The sequence below is a fragment of the Nerophis lumbriciformis genome, linkage group LG23 (genome assembly GCF_033978685.3).
Source record: "Nerophis lumbriciformis linkage group LG23, RoL_Nlum_v2.1, whole genome shotgun sequence".
NCBI classification, from domain to species: domain Eukaryota; kingdom Metazoa; phylum Chordata; class Actinopteri; order Syngnathiformes; family Syngnathidae; genus Nerophis; species Nerophis lumbriciformis.
The window spans coordinates 39,112,642-39,129,160 of NC_084570.2; the positions used below are offsets into that span (position 1 = coordinate 39,112,642).

At 35.4% G+C, this 16,519-nt stretch overlaps 1 protein-coding gene across 1 annotated transcript in view; it reads right to left on the bottom strand.

The window, feature by feature from the left end:
- The window catches only part of gnas (GNAS complex locus), a 69,561-nt gene that overhangs the window by 28,344 nt on the left and 24,698 nt on the right, over window positions 1-16,519 (bottom strand). Inside the window, exons 4-11 of the mRNA XM_072915908.1 lie at window positions 16,200-16,319; window positions 12,732-12,829; window positions 8,418-8,472; window positions 7,838-7,911; window positions 7,709-7,767; window positions 7,525-7,645; window positions 3,786-3,916; window positions 3,606-3,673 (exon numbers count right to left, since the gene is read on the bottom strand). Coding sequence (XP_072772009.1) covers window positions 3,606-3,673; window positions 3,786-3,916; window positions 7,525-7,645; window positions 7,709-7,767; window positions 7,838-7,911; window positions 8,418-8,472; window positions 12,732-12,829; window positions 16,200-16,319 — 726 coding nt within the window. The remainder of the gene's footprint in view (window positions 1-3,605; window positions 3,674-3,785; window positions 3,917-7,524; window positions 7,646-7,708; window positions 7,768-7,837; window positions 7,912-8,417; window positions 8,473-12,731; window positions 12,830-16,199; window positions 16,320-16,519) is intronic.

Below are 16,519 nucleotides of genomic sequence, written 5' to 3' on the forward strand. Positions count from 1 at the left end.
TGGTTAATAGTGCTATTATGAAGTGCAATGTCAGCACTATTTTTTTCCTGCAATTTCAAATGCACTTGTTTTAATAAATAAATACAGTGTTTTAAAAGCATACACCATCTGTGTAAATATATTAGTATGTGGTTAAAAGGACTTGAAAGGACTCGAAACTCAAAATGCAGGACTTGGGACTTGACTTGAGACTTTCCCGTCTTGACTTTGGACTTGCCTGTCTTAACTCGGGACTTGACTCGAGACTTGAGGGCAAAGACTTGAGACTTACTTGTGACTTGCAAAACAATGACTTGGTCCCACCTCTGCTTTACAAACTACTTTTTTACTACCTTTACAATCTTTACAGATTACTTTTTACTACCTTTACAGAGTACTTTTTACTACATTTACTAACTACTTTTTACTACCTTTACCAACTACTTTTTACGACCTTTACATACTACTTTGTACTATCTTTAATAAATATTTTTACTATTTTTACAGAGTACTTTTTACTACCTTACCTAATTTTCACTACCTTTACTACTTTTCACTACCTTTACTACTTTTCACTATTTTTACTACCTTTACTAAATACTTTTACTACCTTTACCAACTATTTTCACTATCTTTACAGAGTACTTTTACTACCTTTCATTACATTTAATACCTGTCATTAAATTTACTAACTACTTTTGACTATTTTTTACTACTTTTTACGACCTTTACATAATACTTTTTACTACCTTTACAGACTACTTTTATTACCTTTACTATTTTTTACTACATTTACCAACTACTTTTAACTATCTTTACCAACTACTTTTAACTATCTTTTCAGAGTACTTTTTACTACACTTACAGAGTATTTGTTACTATCTTTCTTAATTTACCTTTACTACTTTTCATTACATTTACTAACTACTCTATTTTTTTACTACTTTTTACTACCTTTACAGATTAATTTTTAGTACCTTTACCAACTACTATTTACTACCTTTAGAGATTACTTTTTACTACCTTCACCAACTACTTTTTACTACCTTTACCAAACTTCTTTTTCTACCAGTACCAACTACTTGTACAAACTCTTAAGTGTTTATTTACTACCTTTACTAACTACCGGTACTCTTTACTACTTTTGCTACATTTACTAACTACTTTTTGCTACAATTACTAACTACTTTATTCTACCTATACAGAGTACTTATTACTACCTTTACTCACTACTTTTTACTATCTTTACAAAGTACTTGTACAAAGTCCAAAGTGTTTATTATCCTTTACAAAATACTTTTTACTACCTTTACTAACTACTTTTTACTACCTTTACAAACTACTTTTAACTATGTTTCAAAGTACTAGTACACAGTCCAAAGTGTTTATTTACTACCTTTACAAATTACTTTCTACTACCTTTACTACATTTACCAACTACTTTGTACGACTTTTAATAACTACCTTTTTACTACCTTTACTAGCTACTTTTTTTTTTTTTTACAACTTTTAATAACTACCCTTTTACTACCTTTACTAACTACTTTTAACTATGTGTTAAAGTACTTGTACACAGTCCAAAGTGTTTATTTACTACATTTACAGATTACTTTTTACTACCTTCACCAAGTACTTTTTACTACCTTTACCAAACTTCTTTTTCTACCATTACCAACTACTTGTACAAATTCTTAAGTGTTTATTTACTACCTTTACTAACTACTCTTTACTACTTTTACTAACTAATTTTTGCTACAATTGCTAACTACTTTTTGCTACAATTACTAACTACTTTATACTACCTATACAGAGTACTTATTACTACCTTTACTCACTACTTTTTACTACCTTTACTCACTACTTTTTACTACCTTTACAAAGTACTTGTACAAAGTCCAAAGTGTTTATTATCCTTTACAAACTACTTTTTACTACCTTTACTAACTACTTTTTACTACCTTTACAAACTACTTTTAACTGTTTCAAAGTACTTGTACACAGTCCAAAGGGTTTATTTACTACCTTTACAAATTACTTTCTACTATCTTTACTACATTTACCAACCACTTTTTACGACTTTTAATAACTACCTTTACTAGCTACTTTTTTACAACTTTTAATAACTACATTTTTACTACCTTTACTAACTACTTTTAACTATGTGTTAAAGTACTTGTACACAGTCCAAAGTGTTTATTTACTACCTTTACAAATTACTTTTTACTACCTTTACTACTTTTTACTACATTTAACAACTACTTTTTACGACTTTTAATAACTACCTTTTTACCACCTTTACAAACTACTTTTTACTACTTTTACGAACTACTTTTTATTACCTTTACAGAGTACTTTGTACTACCTTTACTAACTAATTTGTACTACCTTTACAGAGTACTTTATGCTACCTTTACAAAACACTAGTACAAAGTCCAAAGTGTTTATTTACTACTTTTTTACTACCTTTAATAACTACTTTTTACTACATTTACTAACTACTTTTAACTATGTTTACAAAGTACCTGTGCACAGTCCAAAGTGTATATTTACTACATTTACAAATAAAATTTTACTACCTTTACAAACTATTTACTCTTTTTGCCAAATACTTTTTACTAGCTTTACTATTTGTTTACTACCTTTACAAACTATTTTTACTACCTTTACTAACTACTTTTTACAACCTTTACAAAGTACTTGTACACAGACCATAGTGTTTAGTTACTACCTTTACCAGGTACTTTTTTTCTACCTTTACACAGTTCTTGTACGCAGACCAGTATTTATTTACTACCTTTACAAAGTACTCGTACAAAGTGCACAGTGTTTAGTTACTACCGCTCCAAAGTATTTGTACACAGTGTTTATTTACTACCTTTACGGAGTACTTGTACACAGTGTTTATTTACATTTTACTACTTTTACAAAGTATTTGTACACAATTCACAGTGTTTATTTACTACCTATACAAAGTACTTTAAACTTCTTTTACAAAGTATCTGTACACAGTCCAGTGTTCATTTACCACAATTACAAAGTACTTTTTACTACATTTACACTTCAACACATCTCAGTATTTATTACATTCACAAAATACTTTTTAATCCCACATAAAACAAATGTAATGTCATGTCCTACTGCAGATATGTATTATATATATAATCAAACGTTTACAACTGTGTGTATTTACAACATTTTAAGTATTTGACAAGAATAAACTTGAATAGTTAAAAAATTGCCATGAATTTTCACTCTAGTGAATTAGAATGGACTGACAAGATGTGTGTATTTTCATGTATTTCTTTTTCTGTAGAAAGGCAGAAGTTGCACCAAAGACATTATTCTGTGACAAATGAAGCACTCATTTAATCATGATAATAATACTAGTTTTCACACACAATAAAGTCTTTACTATTGTAATTGGAAGGTCAACGTTTAATGATCCTAAATATGTCAACACAAAAAAAATGAACTCAATCTCTGTTAGCAAAAAGTTGCACTTGAATAAATATGAAACATCTTTCCTCCAGTTGGAAAAGTAGGTGTTTGTTTTGTTGCCTGTGCCATCATCGGTCCCTGTTGATGGACCATATTTTAGTCAGTGTAGAAAATTAACTTGCACTTACCAGGAACTCGTCTCTGATGAAGTACTTTGCTCTTGTGACACGAGGATCTTCTCCAGCTTCTGGTGTCGCTGCAAGAGGACACCACGGCCAGGTTAAAGAACACATCTTGTCTAAAAGTTGCTTCCTGGAGTTTGGTCAAGGACGTGCTTGACAATGCACTCATCAATAAAGACGTCTCACCGTCATCAGGTGTTGTGTAGCGAGCAAACTCTGGAAAGTACTCCTCGATTTTGGACTTTCCTGCCAGCACTTTCTCTGCCAGGAGGTCCTGCTTGTTGAGGAACAAGATGACTGAAATGGTTCGCAGCCACCTGAAGACACAACACACACACTAAGTCAACCTTGCTAAGTGCGTAATCCAAGTCACTTGTGTGTGTGTGTGTGTTTGTACAATCACACCCACCTGTGATGGTTTTAAGTTGTCTGTTCGTATTATGATTTGTCTGACACAAATATCTGTCTGTCCGTATTTCCATCAGCGTGTGTGTAAAAAAGTGCGTGTGAGGTAGGAACCCTACATTACAGCCCGCCGACGTCTTCAAATTGGCCCGCAAGACGCCATGATTAATAAGGAATCTTAACCGCGGGGAGATTGCATTTATTTAAAAAAAGTCTAACATTTTTGATGCTGCTATTTTGTCCCCATCTCGTGGAGAACCTGAGTTTTTCCTGGTCAATTACCTTTTCTTATGCTCTGAATGAAACCATGTGCAGCATTTATTTATATGACCCAATGCAAACAACCTTCTCTAGTCATGGTGCAAAAAAATATAAATCCAACCATGTATTTATAAGTCCCAATGCAAACAACCTTCTCTAGTCATGGTGCAAAAAAATATGTAAATCCAACCATTAATTTATAAGGCCCAATGCAAACAATATTCTCTAGTCATGGTGCAAAAAAAAAATGTATATCCAACCATTTATTTATAAGGCTCAATGCAAACAACCTTCTCTAGTCATGGTGCAAAAAAACAAATTCCAACCATTTATTTACATGATCCAATGCAAACAAACAACCTTCTCTAGTTATGGTGCAAAAAAAATCAAACCATTTATTTACATGACCCAATGCAAACAAACAACCTTCTCTAGTCATGGTGCAAAAAATAAAAAATAAAATCCAATAATTTATTTATATGACCTAATGCAAACAACCTTCTCTAGTCATGGTGCAAAAAACATAAAATAAATCAAACCATTTATTTACATGACCCAATGCAAACAAACAATCTTCTCCAATCATGGTGCAAAAAAAAAAAATCCAATCAATTATTTGTATGACCCAATGCAAACAACCTTCTCTAGTCATGGTGCAAAAAAATAAAATAAAAAAAATCCAATCATTTATTTATATTACCTAATGCAAACAAACAACCTTCTCTAGTTATGATGCAAAAAAAATAAAAAATTTAAAAAAACTTTGATAATATTTGAAGACAAAACTGTGTTATAAGTGACAGGGACGGCGTGGCGAAGTTGGTAGAGTGGCCGTGCCAGCAATCGGAGGTTTGCTGGTTACTGGGGTCCAATCCCCACCTTCTACCATCCTAGTCACGTTCGTTGTGTCCTTGGGCAAGACACTTCACCCCTTGCTCCTGATGGCGCCTTGCATGGCAGCTCCCGCCATCAGTGTGTGAATGTGTGTGTGAATGGGTGAATGTGGAAATACTGCGTTGAGTACCTTGAAGGTAGAAAAGCGCTATACAAGTATAACCCATTTATCATTTATTTATAAATTGCTACCGTATTTTCCGCACTATTAGCCGCACCTAAAAACCACAAATTTACTCAAAAGCTGACAGTGCGGCTTATAACACGGTGCGCTTTATATATGGATTAATATTAAGATTCATTTTCATAAAGTTTCGGTCTCGCAACTACGGTAAACAGCCGCCATCTTTTTTCCCCGTAGAAGAGGAAGTGCTTCTTCTTCTACGCAAGCAACCGCCAAGGTAAGCACCCGCCCCCATAGAACAGGAAGCGCTTCTTCTTCTACTGTAAGCAACCACCCGCCCGCGTAGAAGAAGAAGAAGAAGCGCGCGGATATTACGTTTCATTTCCTTTGTGTGTTTACATCTGTAAAGACCACAAAATGGCTCCTACTAAGCGACAGGTTTCCGGTTCATGAAAAGACACAATCTCTCCATCCGCACACGGACTACTATTTCACAGCAACTGCCTAAAGACTTTCAAGAAAAGCTGGCTACTTTCCGTGCATATTGTAAAAACAAGATAGCTGAAAAAAAGATCCGGCCAGAGAACATTATCAACATGGACGAGGTTCCACTGACTTTTGATATTCCTGTGAACCGCACTGTGGATACAATGGGAGCACGTACGGTGAATATTCGCACCACAGGGAATGAGAAGTCATCCTTTACTGTGGTTCTAGCTTGCCATGCTAATGGCCAGAAACTTCCACCCATGGTGATATTCAAAAGGAAGAACTTGCCAAAAGAGACCTTTCCAGCCGGCGTCATCATAAAAGCTAACTCGAAGGGATGGATGGATGAAGAAAAGATGAGCGAGTGGTTAAGGTAAGTTTACGCGAAGAGGCCGGGTGGCTTTTTTCACGCAGCTCCGTCCATGTTGATATACGACTCCATGCGCGCCCACATCACGTTGGTTTTTAATATATTATTAAAGTTTGACTGACCTATCTGACTGTTTTTTTGACATTCCTTTAGCGCAGTTAGATGCGGCTTATAACACGGGGCGGCTTATAGGTGGACAAAGTTTTGAAATATGCCGTTCATTGAAGGCGCGGCTTATAACCCAGGGCGGCTTATGGTGCGGAAAATACGGTAGTTTAAAAGTGTCAGGTTTTCTCATTACATACACATTTTTTGCTCTTTTTAAAAAAAAAATTTTTTACAAAAATATTTATGTTCAGTTACACATGTAATTGTTGTTGTTATGGTTGTAATTTTTCTATCTAATTCATTCATAAGTTAGTATTATTTTATTTTTGATTACCAGGTTACTAAACTTTGTTTTTATTTTAAGTAGGGGGCATTTTCATATTTTAAAATGCTATAAATAGAAATGCGATATTTGAAGACAAAACTGTGTTATAGGTGACAAATTATTAGTTTAAAAGTGTCAGCTTTTTCTCATTACTTGGCTGCAGGACACCATCAAGGAGATCTCTGATGAAGACGCGGAACACATCAAGATGGCCGTGCTTGAAGGTGTGGCATATAGGCTGGGGAAGTGTGTCCTTTATTGACCAAGGCGGAATTGTTCATTTGTTAGCGAGCAGGCGACTCCCTGCATGGTGGATGAAGAAAAGCAGACTATTTGGATCCTGGACCGTTCCCTTGATTTGTAGCTGTCCATGGCGTTTCTACTTGTATGGACTCTTCATTCATCACGCCAAGCAACGTTTGTACATTTTACAATATAACTAAAGCGTCCCATGTCTGATGTCTGTAGGAGTGTTTTCATGCATATTTGTACGTGCTATCAATCTAGCGTCGTTAGCATGAGCTAATATGCTGACATGTTTACGAGTGTCTGTGTTAGTATTATTAACTTACAACGGCATTCTTTTTGTATTGTTTCACTTTCACAAATTCCTGAGTAAATTCACCAAAACGTTACCGTGGAGTTATTGAGTCTGTTTAGCTGATTGGAGCGCTAGCTTGCACAGCTAGTGGGTCCATGACCATGACTTCTGTTTTGTTTGATCAGCCGTTTTACTGCCCTGTTACAGACACCGTTTGGAAACAATTAAGGTATGTAAATAAGCATTTACAGAATATCTGTGTAAATAAGTCATTTCACAACGTATATATCTGTGACTTATAGTCCGGTGCGACTAAAATATGGAAAAATAATTGTTTTCTTCTAAAATGTAGTGGGTGTGGCTTATATCGGTGCGCTCTAAACTTCCTGTTTTCAGTGTTGTGCTCACCTGTTGTTCCAGATGTTCTTGAAGAGGTTGAGGGCTTCCTGTAAACGGTTGGTCTGATTGTCCTCTCTGATCACCATGTTGTAGCTGCTGCTGGCCACCACGAAGATGATGGCTGTCACGTCTGCACGGGACAAAGGAGGACAGTCAAGGGCGTCTCACAGGCGAGATGGAAACACCATGTTACCGTTAAAGCACTGGATCCATTTCCTGCGTTCGTCTCGCTGGCCGCCCACGTCAAACATGCTGTCAATCAAAGGGGAAATACTGACACCGTGTGGACAAGCATGGAAGCACAGCTGAGACTCGCACTTACTGGAAATTGACTTTGTCCACATGGAATCTGGTCTCAAAAATCCCTGAAGTCAGGACTCTGCACCGTAGCAAATCCTGAAAAACAAGCAAGGAGTTATCACTATTATTATAATTAATATTATTATAATTATTAGTATTATTATTATTATGAGGGTCCGAGCAGCAAAAAGCTGCAAAGGTCCAATTGAAATAGTTTCTTTTTATTATTAGTATTAACAGGATTGGTACCAAGGATGAGGACACCCTGCAGTGCTGGATGGGTCCGCCTCTTATCCATTCATAAGGGGCGGAGCCTGGCGGCAAAAACTGCTTCTCGCCGTCAAGCATCACACCGTCATTACAACACTTTGGATGATGGGATCTCCTCCCAAACTGATATGAGGCTTTAAGGTCTGATCAGGACTCCACCATGACATCGCCCCCTTGTGGTGGAAAATTATAACAGTTGGAAGTTCCTTCCACATGCTCCGATCTTCCTGAAATGTTTGACGGTGGGTGGAGCACTGAGATAGATGTGACTGAATGGCGACTTGAGGCGGGGCGAGGGCTGGCAGCTTTAGTTGTTATGATCATGGACTCACCTGATCTGAGGGCGTGTAGTCGCTCTGCCTCACAATGTCCATCTTGTCCAGGAAGCTGGAAGCAGCAAAAACATTGACTGTCATTGTCACTGCTTAGTGATCAGGACTGTCAAACCAATGATGTACAAACACAGTTTACTTTGACTATACATTCTACTTTAGCTGGTCTGGATTATATTTCATTTCAAAATAAACCACCTTAGAGCAGTGGTTCTTAACCTTTCTGACCTTGGGGCCCAACTTTCCCACTACACAGGGTTCTGGGGCCCACTCAAATATCAACACTGAATTAGTAATCTTACTCTTGATTTGAATCATATACAATGATTTGATCTACAGTTTACAACCTTGTCATAAATGTTATTTATTGAACACATTAACCCGAGGCTTAGGTCAGGCTGATTAGAAAAATAAGTACTAACCAAATAACCGATGAAAAATACATTTAAAAACAATTATGTTGTGCTAAAACAAACTAAATTCACAATGAATGTTCTTAACTAAATTGTCAATACAATTAAAGTGTAAATGACATTACAGATTTGCCACTTTAGTCATAATTTTTGCGCTCGAGAAACTTCTGTGACTTTAGCCCCAGACTTCTGTTTGTTTCATTATTGTCATTACTGCTACAAGTGGTGGAAAATTGTATTACAACTGAGTACCAGGTGAGAAAGATCTTTTTTGGCAACCCAACAATGGGTGCTAATAAAAATAAATACGGCTTTAGATATAAAACGCTTTTGACCAAATGAGGTAAAAACTAAAATAAGAGATTGACTGATATGTTTTTTCAGGGCCGATACTGATTATTAGTCATCAAGGAGGTCGATAATCCATATTTGGAGGTGATATTCATTTGCAGTAAAAGTTATTTTAAGATGAATATTTTATGTCAGTAAACATCTTAACAAGGCTTTAAGTTGTTTTTTTAACATTATGTTTTTACACATTCCATATTACTTACTCAATGTTTAGGCAACCCATCTTTTCACACCTTCACAGTTCTTAAGAGTGTTAAAACAATTTTTAAAAATCAGATTACCGTACATTCCAGACGATAAGCCGCTACTTTTTCCTACATATTGCTTATAAGACCGTGCGGCTAATTTATGGATTTTTCTTCGCTGACGGCCACAATGCAAATTCCCTTCTATTTAGACTAGTGCTTTCAACTGGAAGTACAAGTGCCGTTCCCTCTCCTAGCCGTCCATAGCGTGTCTACTCGTATGGATTCTTCATTCATCACTCCGGGCAACGTTTGTAAGTTCTAAAATAGAACTAAAACAATTCATACTCACTAAAGCGTCCCATGTGTGATGTATGTAGGAGTGTTTTCATGCAGATTAACACGTGCTATTGTAATGTCATCATGCTAGCGTTGTTTGCATTAGCCAATATGCTAACACGGGAGTGGACCACTCCTCTTATTGAGTCTGTTTAGCTGATTGGAGCGCTATCATACGCAGCTAGTGGGTCCATGACGATGACTTCTGTTTTGTTTGATCAGCCATTTTACTGCCGTTTTACAGACACTGTTTGGAAACAATTAAGGTATGTATATAAACATTTACAAAATCTGCAGCTTATGGTCCAGTGCGGCTAATATATGTAAAAGAAAATGTATTTTCTTCCAAAAATTTGGTGGGTGTGGCTTAAATAAAGATGCGCTCTGGATTTTTCTTCGCTGACGGCCATGATGCAAACTCCCTTCTGCTTAGACTAGTGCTTTCAACTGGAACCACAAGTGCTGTTCTGTCTCTTAGCCGTCTATAACATTTCTACTCGTATGGATTCTTCATTCTTCAGCAGTGTTGATGGATCTAACTAAAGCATTTGACACAATTAATCACAATATTTTAATCAAAAAACTAGAACGGTACGACATCAGAGGGTTGGTCTTTAACTGGATTAGAAGGTTTTGAAATGTGTAAATAACTCATTTCACAACGTATATATCTGCCGACTAATATATGGTAATATATATATATATATATATATATATATATATACACACACACACACACACACACACACACACACACACACAGGTATATATATATATATATATATATTCCCTAAAATTTAATGGGTGTGGCTTACATCCTGGTGCGTCCGGCAAATACGTGAATCATGGTATTGAATTTGGATCAATTTCCATTTAATGGCAGTAAATGACTTGCTTGCACACTTGAAATATTGTAATTGACTTCAAAAAATGCTGTAATTAGAAAGTCATGTTTGACTTGAATGCGCATCATTCATGTGTTCATCAGCATTTCAGATAATTCAAAGCAGAGGATGATTTTTGCAAGTCTGACATTACTGAGCACCTTTCAAAAATAGCATGGTTACCATGGAGACCCGACTCCAGGCGCTATTCATAGCCTATCAGCTCCCGATCTGGCGCGTCTCCAGGAAAGAGAGGCAAAAAAAAATAAAGAAAAAAAAATAAAAGAGTCTCTTGCTGTACTTTGGAGTTTGAAACAAACAAAGCTCTCCCTCTGGCCTACAAAGACTCAAAGATATCTGGAATACCTCTACAATATTGGCTTTTTGGAGCAAATTTTCTCCCACAGTACTCCGGCTTCCTCCCACTTCCAAAGAAATGCACCTGGGGATAGGTTGATTTGAAACACTAAATTGGCCCTAGTGTGTGAATGTGAGTGTGAATGCTGTCTGTCTATCTGTGTTGGCCCTGCGATGAGGTGGCGACTTGTCCAGGGTGTACCCCGCCTTCCGCCCGATTGTAGCTTAGATAGGCTCCAGCGCCCCCTGCGACCCCGAAGGGAATAAGCGGTAGAAAATGGATGGATGGATGGATGAAACAAGAAAGATGTTTCAGTCCCTTGTGCGCCAGTCTGCCACTAAGTGTCAGCAAGGAGTCAACTCTGACAGCAACCTTCCTAATTAAAAATGTTTTTATACTAAACACAATCCATTCTTCAAGATTAGAGCATTTGTAATACCATTCATAGTGACTTTTTAAAGATTAGGACATTTTAATACAATCTATCGTAGGTTTTTAAAGATTATATTAGAACAGTTTTAATACAGTCCATTGTAACTTTTTAAAGATTATATTATAACAGTTTTAATACAATCTATTGTAACTTTTTAAATATTATATTATAACATTTTTACTACAATCTATTGTGACTTTTTAAAGATTATATTAGAACATTTTAATACAATCCATTGTAGGCATTTAAAGATTATATTAGAACATTTTTAATACAATCCATTGTAACTTTTTAAAGATTATATTATCCATCCATTTTCTACCGCTTGTCCCTTTCGGGGTCGCGGGGGGTGCTGGAGCCTCTCAACTGCATTCGGGCGGAAGGTGGGGTACACCCTGGACAAGTCGCCACCTCATCACATTTTAATACAATCTATTGTGACTTTTTAAAGATTATATTATACAAAATTTAATACAATTGTTGTAACTTTTTAAAGATTATATTGGAACATTTTAAATACAATCCATTGTAACTTTTTAAAGATTATATTATATAATTTGTAATACAATCCATTGTAACTTTTTAAAGATTATATTAGAACATTTTTAATACAATCCATTGTAACTTTTTAAAGATTATAGTATAACATTTTTAATACAATCTATTGTGACTTTTTAAAGATTATATTAGAACATTTTACATACAATCCATCGTAGGTTTTTAAAGATAATATCAGAACATTTTTAATACAATCCATTGTAACTTTTTAAAGATTATATTATATAATTTTTAATACAATCTATTGAAGGTTTTTAAAGATTATATTAGACATTTTTTAATACAATCCACTGTAGGTTTTAAAATAGTATATTATTACATTTTAATACAATCCATTGTGGGTTTTTAAAGATTATTTTATCACTATAACATTTTTAGAGGTGAACCGTTGTGTTTTTGAAAAAAAAAAAAAGATTGTTTATTTTATCACTATAACATTTTTAGAAGTGAACCGTTATGTTTTGGGGAACATTTTTATTTTATTTTATCACTGTAACATTTTAGAAAAAAAGATTGTTTATTCTGTTGTAACATTGTCAAAAGTGAACAGTTATGTTTTGGTAAAAAAAAAGATTGTTTATTTTACCACTGTAACATTTTTAGAAGTGAACCGTTATGTTTTGGAAAAAAAAAAAAAAAAGTTTATTATGAAATTATAAATTTTTTAGAAGTGAACAGTTATGTTTTGGAAAAAAAGATTGTTTCTGGTATTGCAACGGGATTAAAATTATGTTTACTTGGAGATAAAGGTGACTTTTTCATAAAATGAGTGTGGACGTGTTGTGCTACTCACTATTGTGCACAGTCGATGAGCTGGTACTCGTTGGACCTCTCATAGCACACCTTGACGCCCTCGTCCTGCCACAGAGTCTTGGCATGCTCGTAGAACTCCTGCAGGTGAACACATCCAGTCAACCACACAAACATGTGCCCCACAGAGACAATTGTGTTGGCACAACAAAAAATTCAAACGTCAACTCACTCCTCTACAGTTCAGGTTTTATGACGGCCACAGTTTGACCTCGGAACAGATTATGACTATTTAGTTTTTTGGATGTTTTCAAAGGGACCGTAATCAGACCAATGTGGTCTGTGCATGATGCAAGGCAAGAGCGCTAATATCGCACAAAGTAGTTCTTCTCATGTTTCTACGTTCACAATTTCACACTTTGCACTATTTTCTTACACTTTATGAAGCATTTCTTACATATTCTTCATTTTAAGACTTTATTGTTAAGTGTTCACTGTGATTTGACTATTTTGTTGACATTGTTTAAGAGTTTTCCATGCTTGTGTTGACATTTCCTTTCTGCCTTGACAGCTGAGGGATTATAATCACAGGAAGTTACTTTTTTTTTTTTTAATATAAATGTAATTTTATTTACTATAATTTATATGTAATAATAAAACAAACTAAATAAATATAACTGAGGGCATTATAATCAAAGGAAGGTTACATTTTAAAAATATATTTAATTTGTTATCATTTATATTTAATAATAAAACAAACTAAACAATACATAAATATAGCTGAGGGCATTATAATCAGAGGAAGGTTACATTTTTAAAATGATTTAATTTTTATAATTTATATTTTATAATAAAACAAATACAAAAATACATGAAATATAGCTAAGGGCATTATAATCAGAGGAAGGTTACTTTTTTTTTTTTTTTAAATGTTTAATAATAAAACAATAAAAAAAAAAAAAAAAAAAAAAAATATATATATATATATATATATATATATATATAGTTGAGAGGATTAAAATCAGAGGAAGGTTACACTTCAAATAAAATACATTTTTCTCCCACTCCTTATTTTCCATAAGTCACAAAAAATTATAATAATCGATATCAAACACTGATATGGTGACACAGTGTTCTGTCTTTGTGAAGTTGATTAGCCACCAATCTCCCCAAACTTGTCACAATGGTTTGTGCTGCAAAAATGTCACCCGGCCTCATTTCCAATCGCAAATTCCTTAGTTATTACTAATGCTTTCCCACACTGCCATCTTGTGGATGTGTAGGGGCACTGCAGCAACACTACTGCAAGCAATGTGACACTTCCTTGTCCACGTTACAGGGAAAATGCCTTATATATATATATATATATATATATATATATATATATATATATATATATATATATATATATATATATATATTTAATGTAGTAACAGACACCTTCATAACAATATGTAATATGTACAATATACACACTGCAAGTATATATATAATGTAGTAACAGACACCTTCATAACAATATGTAATATGTACAATATACACACTGCAAGTAAATATATAATGTAGTAACAGACACCTTCATAACAATATGTACTATGTACAATATTTACTCTATTTTGGTCATTTTAATCATTACTGTAACTAATTCCTCAAGGCATTGATTTCTGTTTCCATTGCAACACACTTCCGACTTCGAGCAACAAAAATGTGTTCCTATTTGTGTAACAAACGCGAGTATGTTGCAATCATGGCAGACTTGGTAACAGACAATAAAGACGACTATTTGTGGACAAATGAGGATACACAACCTTATCTTTTAGAAGCTGAATATACTGAGGATGAACTACTGCTTCAAAGGAAGAATGAGATGTTGGAGCAGAGAGAGTGATGTCAGTGTGACTTTGCTGCTGTAAATGTGAAACTTGGTGCCATGCTATTTCGACATAAATTAAGTGCTCACCCAAATAAACCAGAAAAAAAGTTCCCCGGCCAGCTGGACCAAACAAAAAGTGAGTCACTTTAATATTGATCATGATACACGCAGCACGTCATGTGTGTTAGTACAACTACAGTACATACACTGTCTGGCTAGCTGAGGACAAACAAAACATGAAATATTAATTTACAGATACTGTAATATGATTGTTCATGTTTTTCACTCAGTACAGACTGGTGTTCTATCAGTGTTGTGTATTAGAAACTCAAACATGTTTCGTGTTGATGTAGAAGCTAGCTTATCTCTTGCCGTAGTTAGAAAATCAAGCTGATGCAGTTGTCCTACAAAAGAAGGCTAAGCTAGCTACACAAGAACTCGAGCTAACGTTGCAAAAGTATCATTCACACATTTCTAATGTATTATTATTTCATTGTCTCCTCCATTCTCATAAAAAGGTGGCTAATTTATGGATTTTTCTTGGCTGGCGACCATGATACAGATGGTTTTCATTCAACACATGCAAAGACACTTCAATGGTGTGTTATTGTTTGTGCTATGGCGCCATCTTTTGGACCAGTTTGCTCACTGCAGGTGCTGTTGGGTGAATGCCTACAAGTGTTTTCCTGTTGTTTAAAGCTTCGAACCGGCCGTTCTGTCTACTAATCGTCCATAGCGTTTCTACTCGTATGGATTCTTCATTCATCACTCGGAGCAACGTTTGCAAGTTTTACAAGACAACTAAAATAATTCTTACTTACTAAACCGTTCCATGTGTGATGTCTGTAGGAGGGTTTTCATGCTATCGTAATGTCATCAAGCTAGCGTCGTTAGCATTAGCTAATATGCTAACAGGTTTACGAGTGCCTGTGTTAGTATTATTAACTTACAATGACATTATTTTTGTATTGTTTGAGTTAAACAAATTCCTCAGTAAATTCACCAAAACCGTGGAGTTATTGAGTCTGTTTAGCTGATAGTGGGTCCATGATGATGACTTCTGTTTTGTTTGATCAGCTGTTTTACTGCCGTGTTACAGACAATGTTTGGAAACAATTAAGGTATGTAAATAAACATTTCTGTGTAAATAACTCATTTCACAACGTATACTGTATATCGGTCACTTTTAGTATAATAATTTTTTCATATATTGGCCGCACCGCACTTTGTGTCCTGGAGCTGATTAGCATCAACGTTGTGGCTTGGCCGACAATAAGTAAACTAGCTAGATGATGTTAACTAGCTTGTTTCCGTGCTCCTGATAACTGTCCTGCAACTCAGTGCGGCGTTTAGGCAAAAGGAACAGCGAGTGCCTGCGGCTGATGCTCAAAACATTTTTATTCAAATTTAATTTATAAAAAATAGTGAAAATGAATGTTTCGTGGACATTTCACATGCCTGTATATTCTCCGAGGAGACCCTCAGTCTATAATATGGGCGGAGCAGCCAAAACCCTTCCTGGTGCTAACGTTAGCGAGTGCAGTGTTAGTCCAAACACCAAACTGACCCAGGACTTTGGTGTTTACCTGCTCGCACCTGGAGGTGGAAGCATGGACATGAAAGAGTTGAAATACTCACAGACGGAAAGTCAAAGTCCTTCTGGTTGACCAGGTTCAGGACGTACTCAATGCGGTGCTGGTTTTCTGGAGACGCCAACTGCACAGGAGGCGTCAGGGTACTCATGGCTGTGACTATGGTCTGTCAACACACACACACAAACACACAGTCAAACAACATGTAAGATCAGCACAAGTCAGGAGTCTGGACCAACAATTACTAAGCATGGAACTTAGTACACACCATGTCCTCACAGATATTGGTGTCATGTGACAAACAGCTCAATTTTTGTTTCATGTGACCACAGAACTTTCCTCCAGAAGGTCTTATCTTTGTCCATG